Source organism: Macrobrachium rosenbergii, chromosome 56, assembly GCF_040412425.1.
Source record: "Macrobrachium rosenbergii isolate ZJJX-2024 chromosome 56, ASM4041242v1, whole genome shotgun sequence".
Taxonomy (NCBI): domain Eukaryota; kingdom Metazoa; phylum Arthropoda; class Malacostraca; order Decapoda; family Palaemonidae; genus Macrobrachium; species Macrobrachium rosenbergii.
This window is the reverse complement of record NC_089796.1, coordinates 73257169-73271362: the sequence shown is the minus strand read 5'-3', so window position 1 is coordinate 73271362 and position 14194 is coordinate 73257169. Positions and strand designations below refer to the sequence as shown.

Below are 14194 nucleotides of genomic sequence, written 5' to 3'. Positions count from 1 at the left end.
ATATATATATATTATACTCGTATATATACATATGGGTGTGTGTGTGAATAATTGGCTCAGGTTATTATTTAGAAAGCTATGGTACTTTACAATTATCTGTCATAAGTATAGCTTAGATTTTAATTGTCTTGGGAGCTTAACTCTTACGTTCAGTGACCTAAATGTAGCGTTTTTTGTTCTATTGCCATGTATTAGGGCTTCATGTGGGCTACAAGTGCAAGAAAATATTATACGACTTTTAAAAACCGTCGTTTCTTATATATTTTACTTCTGGGCTTATATAATAAAAAAATGGCAATGGTGTTTGTAATCCTTTATCAATAACAAAATACAAGGTTACTGACAACTCTGCAAATAGAATAGAATACCCCTTATAGCAAATATGAAGCATATAATCACACAGTGAACACTCATCCAATAACATCTTTCGTTCGTAAATAGAAAAAAAAAATACTGAAAAGAATTCACTTTTAAAGCGTCGAAACAAAAGACACTCGATTAACCTCCCTCAAAAACCAATCGCCGTAACGCAAACGTCAGCACCCCGTCCAACACAAGGGTAGCAGGTCCTAGCAGGTCCATCTTGGGCCCATAATAATATGTAGCAGCCGCAGCCAAACTTCTGCGATTAGCCCTGTCTCTCTCCCTCTCTCCGCCGGACAGATGGTACCGCGTCGGGAAGCAGGTGGAAGGGAACAACTCGACGCAGCTAATCGTTTCTGATGTGACCAGAGCCAGCAACATGGAAGATATAACCTGCGAGGTATCCAACGACGTCGGCTCTTCCAAGAAGATCACCAGGCTTTCCATTCACTGTGAGTATTTGCTGTCCTCTTAACTGCTCATTGCGCTACAACTAATCAGCGAAGTCGCGGACGCTTTATCTCCGTGGGCGTGAAGTATTTTTTTTTTTTTTTGCCTTTACGTCCTGCATCTGTTGCATTTGCGTGTGTGTGTGTTTTGTTATTTCAACTTTAGAATTTGTGTTGCAGACATACGAAGGAAACTGGGATCATAATGTTCTGTAAAATTTTCTCTGCCCGCAATACAGTGTCATTTATCTCGAAATACAATATACAGTTCTTCTGTTTCTTGATGGAAAGACAAACCATCTACGGATTCTGTTAAGACACCATTCACGAATAGATATGAGTCTGCTCAAGTAATGATAACCCAAAACCAGAGGAATAAAGATGAGAAGCTGCTTTGTTTGTCAATTCACATAATTTATAATTGCCTTGCTTATTAATTCAAGTATTGATTTTCCAGACGTTTACCTCCATACCCACAGGCCAGCTTGAAATAGCTGACATAGTACCTTTGCATACTATTAAATGTTCCAGGGTGAAAAATTGTAACCTCTGGGACACTCGCCTGATACCTGTTAGCTCAATGAGCTGAATATTACTAAATAATAATATCGGTGCCCACAGTAAGATGGTTACATCGGAAGAGAGAGAGAGAGAGAGAGAGAGAGAGAGAGAGAGAGAGAGAGAGAGAGAGAACTGGACAGACCTTTTGTAATAATACTGTTCAAAGTCTTGACATTCGCTGTAAAAGGACAGAACGGAAGACCACAAAGAGAGGGAAACTAATGAAGCAATTTCAACACCCAGATAAAATGAACATATGAAACTGGATGGCAATAATGGTACCGTACAACTGCGAGTATTAATATATACGAGACAAAATCGTCATGTATGAAAACAGTAACAAAACGAGATGGTTGGTACTCAGTTCTGTACAAAATGGCTTGGAATCTACTAAAAAAAAAAAAAAAATAGGGATGCTCTCACATACGAAAGAAATATAAGTTACAGACTAATATCTTTAAAGGGTAGGTGCAGTTTATCCATGGTCCTTTGTATATTTAGGACTATGGGACCTAAAAGGATGTATATAATATATATATATATATATATATATATATATATATATATATATATATATATATATATATATATATATATATATATATATATATATATATGTATGTGTATATATATATATATCCATCGCAAAACACATTTCATTAGGTAAGTTTGGATTTGACCTGAGTTTTTGCAAGTGTCTATCTGTCGTCCATTACAAAAACGAACACTGGCACCATCTGGCAATGTGCTGTAGGGACAAGCTTCTCAAAAATAAAAAGAGTAAGTGACAAGGCTTTTTACGAAGGAGACGGGCGTGTGAATCCATTCCTCTTTATTGAAATGATTTGGTTCCAAAGGTCAGCTCGATAGTCTCAGCCAACTTGGGGATTATGCCAAGATTCTGGTAGACTTTCTCCATCCTTTATAAGTTGAACTTTTTTCAACAACATTTTATTAGGTATATACAATATGGTAAATATGATTTTTAATGCTTCTATTTACCTTATACTAATCCCAGCCACCCAGGTTTGGTCTAACACTGAATACCCGTATCGAATCACTATCTTTTACTATAAACTCCCTATGTAAGACATTTTGTAACTTCTTATCATTAATTAAAACTAAAATACGCAAACCTAAACGAAATCATGCACATTAAATGGTAGAAAGGGTCAATAGAAAAAAACACGTATTCTCATCTACAAATGTCCACATATTTGCATTCAGATTCTCATAAAAGTAATGTAGTTACAAACTTACAATTTCCAAGACTTTCTTTTACTAAAAGTTTTGGAAGTACCTACAAAAATATCTTGAAGTATCTCCTTTAAGGGTGTAATCTTACGTGCGACCTGAAAAACATTTCGAAATTAATTTTCTAACTATACCCCTACTCGAAGAATTTGGGTGTTTGGTTCTTTATAGAATAGAAGAATATAGAATTTAGGCCAGAGGCCAAGCGCTGGGACCTATGCGGCGATTCAGCGCTAAAAGGAAAATTGACAGTCAGTAAGAAGGTTTGAGAGGTGTAACAAGAGGAAAACATCGCGGTTGCACTAATTAACAATTTTTAGAGAGGGTAGAAAGTCAAATGGAAGACAGAGAATATGAACGGAGGTAACAGTAAAAGAAAAGAGAGAGCTTGCAGCTAGGGACCGAAGGGACGCTGCAAAGACCCTTAAGTAATGCTGACAGTACACCAGATGAGGTGCACTGGCGGCGCTATTCCCTTGCGGGGTTGGTTCTTTGGAAAAGCATAAAAGGTTTCTCAAAGCATGAATCACGCACCGCTATCCTTCAACTTCATAACGGCAAACAGAACCGTAAGGGTATGAACACTGTTGAATGAATACCCCCCCCCCACAAAAAAAAACCCACAGGATTAGAAAAGGTACAAAATCAATAGTTCTAATGGTCTTGTCTAAAGACATACCTGGAGTTGCAAAGTTTGGTACCCTTAAAAAAAAACGTCCTGTGAGATACATATTAGATGACTAGTTTCTAACCTTTTTAATTTATGTGTGAAGATTCAAAAACTCTTCAAGAACGTGTGATGATGTTTTCCAGTTCACTAAGTTTGAGGTTTCGATATTTCAAGCATTCTTGTCTTTTCCAAGAGGATGGGTCCGTTGCATGTGTCTCTAACACTTTACTGGAAGGAGAGAGAGAGAGAGAGAGAGAGAGAGAGAGACATTCATTATCAAGAAAAAATCCTCTTTCAGATTCTCAAAGTCAAGAGATCCTTTGATCAGAAAGCGCCTAATTGTATTTACCTTCATAATTAACCATTAGCATCATTTTCATAATCGAATTATGCTTCCACTCCGGAATCAAGCTAAAACGAAAAGATGAAACACAAAAAAAAAAGGAATGAACTCTAAACACAGCGAAGCGAAAAGAATAATCAGCAAATCATTTTCCTTTTTTTTTTTTTTTGTTTCCTCTCCGGCTTCTCCTTCGTCTCCTCGTTCGTGTATTCGCTCGCTCAAATCTGTTTGCCTCAAAGCTTGACCAACAAAGGTTTATGGGTGGCTGTAGGGGTCCGCGAAGAACTTGCGGTGCCGGTAGAGGGGGCGGGAGGGATTTCACCAGATTTTAGACGGGTCTCTTAGAGCCTCTTTTTCTGTATGGTTCCTTGTGGCTTCCACTGTGGGGTGAGGAGGGGGCATCACGTCAAACTTATAAAGAGTATGGCGAATTTCTTTCTTTTCTTCTTCTCAGTTTCACAGGCCCAATATTTTTGAGATTTTTGTAAGAAACAGTTTTATAAGTTCAACTGATTTCCTTTCACTCTGACATAGTTTTCAATAATTAATTTTCATAATGGGCACCTTTCTCTGACTAGGGGTGGCCCTAAGTTTTAACCTCACAGTTGTTGGTAAGCATTCCAGGATGAAGTTGCTGGCCTCATTCCATTTTAATTTCATTAGTGACCCCCAAAGTCGTAAATCAGGTCCGTAATATTCTGCTCAGGGCTAACAGAGACACGGTGTCTTTTAACGGAGCGCCTATATACTACTGTATATATATGTATATATATATATATATATATATATATATATATATATATATATATATATATATATATATATATATATATATATATATATATATATATATATATATATATATATATATATATATATATTTAAGCATTTTCAAATGAAAGCTTTTAAAATTACATATATATATATATATATATATATATATATATATGTATATATATATACATATATATATATATGTATGTATATATATATACATATATATATATACATATATATATACATATATCATTTTAAAATAAAAGTTTTAAAATATTACAAAAAAGAAAACACAAGAGTGCAGACGACGAATTAATCCACAGACATCTCATTCAAAGAGCAACTAGCTTACAAGATTTCCACACCTGTATGAAGCCAATTGGAATTTGAAATTTAAAAATACAAATAATCTTAACATTAACCCAACCTCCATCAAGCACATTAAAACGAGAATCCTAAACTCAACCGCTTGCCATTCCCTCGACAACTAACTGATGGAACCACCGTTGGCAGATCAGCTAAATTCTCACGCACTCACTTTTCATAACTTTGTGAGAGGTGTTATTTAAACATAATCACCCTCTAAATATGACATAAGTTACTTCCATGCCATAAGCTTCTACATCAAACACGCCACATTTCAAAGGTAAGCGTCATGCTCGAAACCAAATATCTAAAGGCCACCAGAGAATGAGTATTTTTTACAAAGCTGCACTTCAAATTACTTACTCTAAATGCACCGCCTGTACGGAAATGGTGGTGATCAAAAATATCAGTTTGCACTGCCATTACAGTCTCTCTCTCTCTCTCTCTCTCTCTCTCTCTCTCTCTCTCTCTCTCTCTCTCTCTCTCTCTCTCTCTCTCTCACTGCATTTCTTGAGATTTATTCATTGCAACAAACTTACTAACCAGCTAACGAAATCGTAACCAGCGACGGCAGAAGAACGTAACTGAACAGGAATTTTGCATAACCTTGTACTTTAACATTTAATGTAATTTTCTGTTCAAAAACTTTAGCATTTATTGTAATTTTTTATTAAAAAACTGGAGGAGACGAAGAACTAAAAAAATGCCGCACAGAATAAATGTTATTTATGAAAGATGAAGAAAAAAAAGACGCGTCATAAAAAAAGAGTTTCAGCTTCCAAGACAGACGTGAAGTATCATCCGAAGCATTACTTGGGCGTCAAATTATGCCAGGAAGAACTTGTCTGTAACGACATGGACAAACAACTCTGATGAGAAATCTTATTATTTACTAGAAAGCAGACAATTTATATAAAAGGCGGTCCTGAACCTTTTACTGACTCAGGCAGCCAGTAAGCTTTGGAAAAACAATTGTAATGATGAACACAACAAAAAAAAATAATCTCCCAAGAAAACAGTCGATGGTTCTCTCTCTCTCTCTCTCTCTCTCTCTCTCTCTCTCTCTCTCTCTCTCTCTCTCTGACAATATTTTTCTATTGTCTGTATCACTGAGGCTTAAGTAGCATGTCAAAATACTCTCTCTCTCTCTCTCTCTCTCTCTCTCTCTCTCTCTCTCTCTCTCTCTCTCTCTCTCTTAAATATTTTAATATTTTCTGCGTCATTGAGGCTGAAATAGAATGTCAGCATTTCTCTCTCTCTCTCTCTCTCTCTCTCTCTCTCTCTCTCTCTCTCTCTCTCTGACAGTATTTTTCTATTGTCTGTATCACTGAGGCTTAAGTAGCATGTCAAAATATTCTCTCTCTCTCTCTCTCTCTCTCTCTCTCTCTCTCTCTCTCTCTCTCTCTCTCTCTCTCTCTCTCTCTCTCTCTCTCTCTCTCTCTCTCTCTCTTAAATATTTTAATATTTTCTGCGTCATTGAGGCTGAAATAGAATGTCAGCATTTCTCTCTCTCTCTCTCTCTCTCTCTCTCTCTCTCTCTCTCTCTCTCTCTCTCTCTCTCTCTCTCTCTCTGACAATATTTCTCTATTTTCTGAATCACTGAGGGTTAAGTAGCATGTCAAAACATTTTTTTCTCTCTCTCTCTCTCTCTCTCTCTCTCTCTCTCTCTCTCTCTCTCTCTCTCTCTCTCTCTCTCTCTTGAGTCTCCATGAAAAAGAAATGTTATGGTAAACGATTGCTTGGCAAAAGAAAAATAAAACTCAATTCCTCGTGTTACAACGAAAGTAACTTCGTGACATACATATTTATGACCCGTTCATGTTACTACATAATGGTAACCCACTTATATACGATTCCAACAGCTCAGTCTTCTGTGGGCCGTTCATACATGAAAGATTGTTCTATGAATGGTTAATGTAAGCAATCACTGGTGCCCGCGCTAGCATTGATAATACAAGAAGCTGCTGGCCAACCTATCGAAGGACTTCAAAATTTAAGAAGTCTAATTAAAACCTTACGGAGATGGTGACTCATATTAATGCTCTTGTGTGTATGTGCTGATTTGTAAAGGGGTGTATGTATGTATGGCACAGGTAATTTACTAAAAAAGAAATATGATGGTACAGGACGCAGATGTCCAAGATACCCCCCAAAAAAACTGAAGATTTAAGGAGTCTAATTCAAATCTTAAGGAGATGATGACTCATACTAATGTTCTTGTATTCATGCATTCATGTATACATGAATGTATGTACGTTGACCGAGATGCCCAAGAACTTACGGTTTAAGAAGCCTCCTAATGGAAATCTCGAGATGAAGAGTCATGCTCATGCTCTTGTATGTATGTATGTATGCATGCGTGTATGGCATAGATAATTCAGTCAAAAAAAAGTGACTGTATCTAAAGCTGAGGATATAAGTGCACGCAAAGTGAGTAAAAAACACGAGCTGCGGCTTTGCGTGCGTGGAGGACAGTCTTTGTTCGCTTTGCATTTTACGCGTGCAAGACCAATTGCGTGTCGAGAACCGCGTCTGCCTTGCTTCCTGAAGAATTTTACACCCGATAGAAGAAAAATGTGATCTTAAATTCTCCGGCGACAATGCCAAATATATATATATATATATATATATATATATATATATATATATATATATATATATATATATATATATATATATATATATATAATCAGAAAGCTAAACGTCCTTTAATATCCAATTCACTCTACCTCGGAAATAATATATTTTCATATATGTTACCGAAGGGAATTTTTGTTGATAATAAGTCCACCGTCCCGTGGGGTCGAACCAGCGACGGACGAGGAATCAGGACTACAGTGACGCACTAACGAAATCGGCCACAAAAGAATAAGTGAATAACATCTCCCATCAACTCACCCGTCGAACTCAGGTGCTTTGCGTTTGGAGACGATATCCACCCACCTCTGCCATGTTGACCGTGTAGTGCGTTTGTCGCACGTAGCCATATTATGACTATTTATCACATCACCGTGATTCAAACAGTCGGAAGCTAGCTGCGGCTTTTCATATATGTTACCGAAGGGAATTTTTTGTTGATAATAAGTCCACCGTCCCGTGAGGACGAGTCAGGACTTGTAACGAAATCGGCCACAAGAGAGGTTTGAATAACATCTTCAACTCACCCGTCGAACTCAGGTGCTTTGCGTTTGGAGACGATATCCACCCACCTCTGCCATGTTGACCGTGTAGAAGCCATATTATGACTATTTTATCACATCACCGTGATTCATATACAGTCAGGAAGCTACAAACGTCCTTTAATATCCAATTCACTCTAGTCGAAATAATATATTTTCATATATGTTACCGAAGGGGAATTTTTTGTTGATAATAAGTCCACACGGACGAGGAATCAGGACTACAGTGAAAACGAAATCGCCATATAAGTGAATAACATCTCCCATCAACTCACCCGTCGAACTCAGGTGCTTTGCGTTTGGGAGACGATATCCACCCACCTCTGCCATGTTGACCGTGTATTTGTCGCACGTAGCCATATACATATCATATGATTCATATACAGTCATATATATATATATAAATAATATATTTTCATATATATTTATATAGTCCACCGTCCCGTGGTCGAACCAGCGACGGACGAGGATATATATATGACGCACTAACGAAATCGGCCACAAGAGGGTGTGTGTAACATCTGTGTGTCACCCGTGTGTGTTTGTATGCCATGTTGACCGTGTAGTTTGTCCGCGTAGCCATATAACTATATATATCATATTCATATATATATATATATATAAAAAATATATTTTCATATATATTTTTGTTGATATATATATATATATATATATATATATATATATATATATATATATATAATATATATATATATATATATATATATATATATATATATATATATATATATATATATATATATATCCGTATATATATATAATATTTATAATATGTATCCATATAATATTTATATATATATATATATATATATATATATATATATATATATATATATATATATATATATCTGATAAAGAGCAGAGAGAAAAAAAACCGATAAAGATAGCTCAAGGTTCTGCTTCCACTTCATACAAAATTCCCCACTGAGACGTGTTTCGTTCAACGCTTCTTGCAAAAAGCAGTGCGCGACGACTCGGTGATAATGAATCTCTGATCGAAGGACCCAAATATATCTTTACAATTCGATGCGTTAAATCTGATGGCCACAAAAAGATAGCCCATGAAAGCCAACCATCAATGATAATTCGTTATACTCTCTCTCTCTCTCTCTCTCTCTCTCTCTCTCTCTCTCTCTCTCGTCATGGTACATATCGTGGTAGAAACAGCATCTAGATATATGCCAAAACTGAAACTGAATCTTGGTGTATTCGAAAAACATCCGTTTACATTACCAGGATAAATGCAAGATGCTCACACAGAGAAACAAATAAACTAATCATCAATAGCCAAAAAAAAAATAATAATAATAATTTTCAAAAAGATATTGTAAAATAATCTAATTAAAAACGAACTAGAAAACGCAGAAAATCAGATAATTTAGGCATGTACTGCGTTGACTAAGGAACAACAAATCAAGCTGACACACACATCTACAATTAATAAAAGATACCTACCAACAAAAATCATTCGCGATGATCTGATTAATTTTTATGCTTTAATTATTATACTACATTTTTTAAAGGTCATATAGCTATCTTTTTTACTGTCTAATAATTTCCCTCGAATAAAGGTTGCATTTCACCTTCGTATACCGAATACAATTTATCACGGTGCCGCTATTTTGTTGTTTGGGCATAGAAATCATCTCTGCTCTGCGTTCCGTTATTTTTCTATACTAGCGTCAGAAACTGGCGTTCTCTCAAACGGTCTTATTAGATAACAATAAAAAAATAGAAAAGATATCTCGAGGCTTCGTTTGATCTCCGCCATGGAGTTAAAATTCTTTTGGATAGTGTGATTTTTCACGATAAGCTTCCTTGACCTGAATTACCTAATATTTTTTTTTTTATTTATAGCGAGTAAAAAAAATGCTAATTGATGTAACGTACAAAGTGGCATTCGCTTGTTATTCCTGAATAAAATAAGTTTCACACAGAGGCGATTTTTTCTTTCTTAAGTTGCAAACACTCGTCAATTGCACCAAAGAAACATGTCTCATCTTACTTAGCTTTTGAGAAATTAAAAAGGTTTCCTGGAGGCCATACTTAGCGTCTGATAACAGAGAGATTTTAATAATTCCGTAGGGCGCATAAGGTTTTCTTTCCGCCGCTCCCCAAAAACGAAATACGTTGACAGAATATTGTTCGCTGCAGTGTCAAATTTCAAAAACTGCTCGCTAAAAACTCTTCCAACCTTTTATCTGATGACCCTAGACTGAATTGTATGAACGATTGGAGCTCCGATGGATTTATTGATGATGATACGATATATATCTCTTTCGATCATATACGGCATACGCGAAATATAAACGATTGAATATTTGATACTAGCCGGCACTCGGCAATTTTACTATTCGAAATAAAAGAATGTGAATCTCTCTCTCTCTCTCTTTCTCTGACTCTCACATAGACGCGCGCACTCATTCGCAATCGTATATGAACGGAACTCAATCCTGTCTTCAGACGTTCGAATATGTAGTTGAGAGAATATGACTGGCTAGGTTTGAAAGAAGAGCTGAGACACAGATGCGTTGTTTCCATGAATTCTGATTAAATTGTAGAGGAAGTAATGCGAGAATTCATAGAAAACGCGGTATGTCTAGACACTGCTATCCGTGTAGACACCTCGGGATTATGTATGTAATCAACGGATAGGTTTGCTTAAAGCAAATGGGTGTTACAGACTAATACACACACAAACAAAAGCCACTCCAACATCTTCTAAAAACATAGCAGACGCCTCACACGTCTCGACTGTCGATCTAACCGCGCAACGACTCTTCGCTGCTGGGAGAAAGGGCGCTGGTGACTGGTACAAAACATGTACATACACTACCAGGGTCTAAGCGATGACAGGTAGGGCAGCCGATCGAGACTACAGTCTACCCCAAAGCCAAATCAAAGTCCTTCAAAGGAGGCATCGTGCTTACCCCTACAAATGGGAAAACAAGCACGTTAAAAGAAGAAGATACACAGGAGTGAATTTATGGAATAAAAAAAAACATACGATATGCGTGGAATGGTTGATTTTGCTGACGATTCAGTGTTTATTAAAGAAAGTAAAGAGAAAACTCAGAATCTACCGAAAAGATTTGAAAGTGTTTGAAACAGGAGAAAGTTGAAAAGATTGTGAGCAAGAGTAAAGTTAAGATGATAAATGGAAACCAGGAAGCAAAGAATTTTGACCCTGGGGGATGGAACGATGAAAGAGGTTGATTGGAATGAGGATTTTTGAGTAAAGATAACGAGTGGTGGTAGGAGAAAAGAAGAGGTAAGTCTAGGAAGAAGCTTGAAGGTTTACGGGAGCTAAGGCAAAAATGCATATGAAGATTGTTGAGTCAGATCTCCTATATGGAAGTGAAGTCTTAATATTGAATTTGAGGGAAAGAAAAGGGTTGACGTTGTTGAGACGAACTGCAAGAGGTATAATAACTGAAATGGCTGATATATAATTCGCTGGTCATATTGTAAAAGAAGTATTAAAAAGGTAGGATCTTAATATCCGGGAAGTATGAAGGCACCCGCAAGATAACAGGTGAATGGTGCAGTGTGTGTGTGTGTGTGTGTGTGTGTGTGTGTGTGTGTGTGTAATTCGATGCTGATGAACCTTCTGTGTAGGTATATGAAGTGTTTAATGTTGTGGGAAAATTCCCTTGTGGTTACACATATACGCACACACAAATATATATGTGTGTGGGTTTATGAGGCCGGCCCGCGCTATATCACGTACTTAAAAACATTACCTATGTCGAAATTCTCAGCAACGAAAATTAATAGGCCATACTGATCGTTCTCACTTTTCCTAACGAAACAAAACGACTGACAAATTTGACGGATAACACCACCCTAAAGGAATCTCGCGGGAGCTAAAATTATCCTCATGAAATGGCTTCATTGCATAAGTAAGTCCTTGAATACTGAAGGACAGCCGTGCATAAAATTCAATCAGCTTAAATTTACGTCTAAAAAAAAAAAAAAAAATCTCGAGTCACGTAGTCGCTGCAGTTCTGATTCTTGTGATTGACGTCTCATATATAGTTTCGAAAGGTCACGCATCAATATCCGTGACGGGAAGACTGGTATTTTTACCTGTCAGGTAAATCCCCGTGAGGGTGCAAAGGAGGTGGGAGAGGGAGAGGAGGGGAGGGGTGGGGGTGGGGGGGTTAGAGTACCTCGTTCGTGGATCTGTTTCGACAACGAGCCGAGACAGCAGTTGACCGATATGCTAATGGTGTGATTTGAAAATTAATGCGATAATTGCTCTCTCTCTCTCTCTCTCTCTCTCTCTCTCTCTCTCTCTCTCTCTCTCTCTCTCTCTCTCTCTCTCTCTCGATTCTGCCACCATGAAGAACATCATCGCACCGCCTGGCGTGACTGTTCTGGACTCAACCTCAGTTCTGGATACGGGTTAAATAAGTTAAGTATACCTTAGTTTAACCAGACCACTGAGCAGATTAACAGCTCTCCTAGGGCTGGCCCGAAGGATTAGACCTATTTTACGTGGCTAAGAACCAATTGGTTACCGAGCAACGGGACCTACAGCTTATTGTGGAATCCGAACCACATTATACCGAGAAATAAATTTGCATGTATCGTCCTAATTAATTACTGAGATCGCTTGCTGACTTTCTTGTTGGCATTTATGAAGTTCAGTGACCTCGAACTCTTTGTTTGCGTAAAAATCTGAATACTTACAGCTGAGTGAGAAGTTCGTTCGGATACGGGCGTCGATTTGTTTATACTTTTTCGGCCGATAATAATGAATAAATAAGTTTCAGTGACAGATATCTCACTGGATATGATCAGTTTCAATACCTGCAGTCCCACTATCTGAACGAAGTTTGCTCTGCGGTCAAAACAGTTGGTAGGCATTCCTTGCATATCATTAAATATCATCAGTCATATTCCAGCTACTCTGGAAATGAAGGAATTTACTGAAAAATCTTACTGCGTAAGTCCCGTTTCACTACATGATACAACTGAAAAAGAATATTTCCAATTTTATGGTAATCGGTCTGAATGATGAGTTCTATGAAGTATCCATATCATCACTGCTTTTTATGACACCCGGAGTTGTTACCAGAACGAGCAAGACTAAGTTACTGAAGGGTCAACTCCCCTCAATTATTTATAAACTCGAATCGTATACTTAAGCGCGAATGGACAAGATCTCTATTTCTAAGGTGTTGAGTTGTCAAGTGAACCATCTAGATCAGTGGTTCTCAACTAGGGGAATTCCCCTGGGTAAATTTCTGGAGTTTCAAGAGGGAATTGTGACCACAAATTGGCAGGATCAAACTGGCTCTAGGACCACACAAAACGCGGGGTGCATCGGTCCCCACTACTGAGAGGTCAAGCTAGGCTTTCTCTCTCTCCGCTGGCTTGTGTGTTTGTGTTAGTGTTTTGTTGCATATTATTTGGAATGCACCTTTTCAGGCAGACAATTTTGGAAAGGTGGGGGGGGGGCAGATGAATGACATTCTGACATACGGTGAAAGGGTGCATGGGCCAAAAAAAGGTTGAGATACATAACCCCGCCACCAACTGGCGTCGGACGATTCCTAAACACCTGAGAAAGCGATATTCAGGTAGGCGAGGAATAACCTTTCATAAAACTGCGCTGGAATTTGGAACTCATTAAGTTTAAAGAAATAAAACGTGGGCGAAAACTTAGATCGCTCTTTTATGGCTCAGGTAGAATGAGAAAATGTTGACAGGACAGGAACTGGAATTTCTAGAAGATATATATTACCTCCTCCTCCTCCTCCTCCTCCTCCTCCTCCTCCTCCTCCTCCACCTCCTCCTCCTCCTCCTCTCTCAGCCATAAAATATCGTCGACCTGTCTTTTTATGAGCCATTTGAATTATATTTCCTTTAGAATGAAAGTTCGAGCTCTTCCGCTTTTCAGGTGGTCACGTATTACCTGCCAAGGGTCTCCTCACAAATTTATTGTGACGCAATAAGCAATCCGGGAATTTTCAATTTCATGTCTTTATTTCAGGTGCTGTATCAAGACAAAATCTCCCCTCTTGTGCTGACTCGCATTTTTGTATACTTTAACCGATCGTTTCATCAGTCAATAATCTGTACGTTGTGGTCTTTCAAGAAGAGGGTTTCTACAGACTGAGTTTGACTAGTTTCCTTCATTATATTCCTCCCTCTTATATTTATTTATTTATGTTTTTTTTATGCAAATGCTCCTTCGAGGCAT

General features: G+C 37.6%; 1 protein-coding gene across 1 annotated transcript in view; it reads left to right on the top strand.

Moving 5' to 3' along the window:
- LOC136836469 (irregular chiasm C-roughest protein-like) overlaps positions 1-14194 on the top strand; it is a 93276-nt gene that overhangs the window by 58132 nt on the left and 20950 nt on the right. The window contains 1 exon segment of the mRNA XM_067100734.1: positions 664-815. Within this exon segment, the coding sequence (XP_066956835.1) occupies positions 664-815 (152 nt within the window).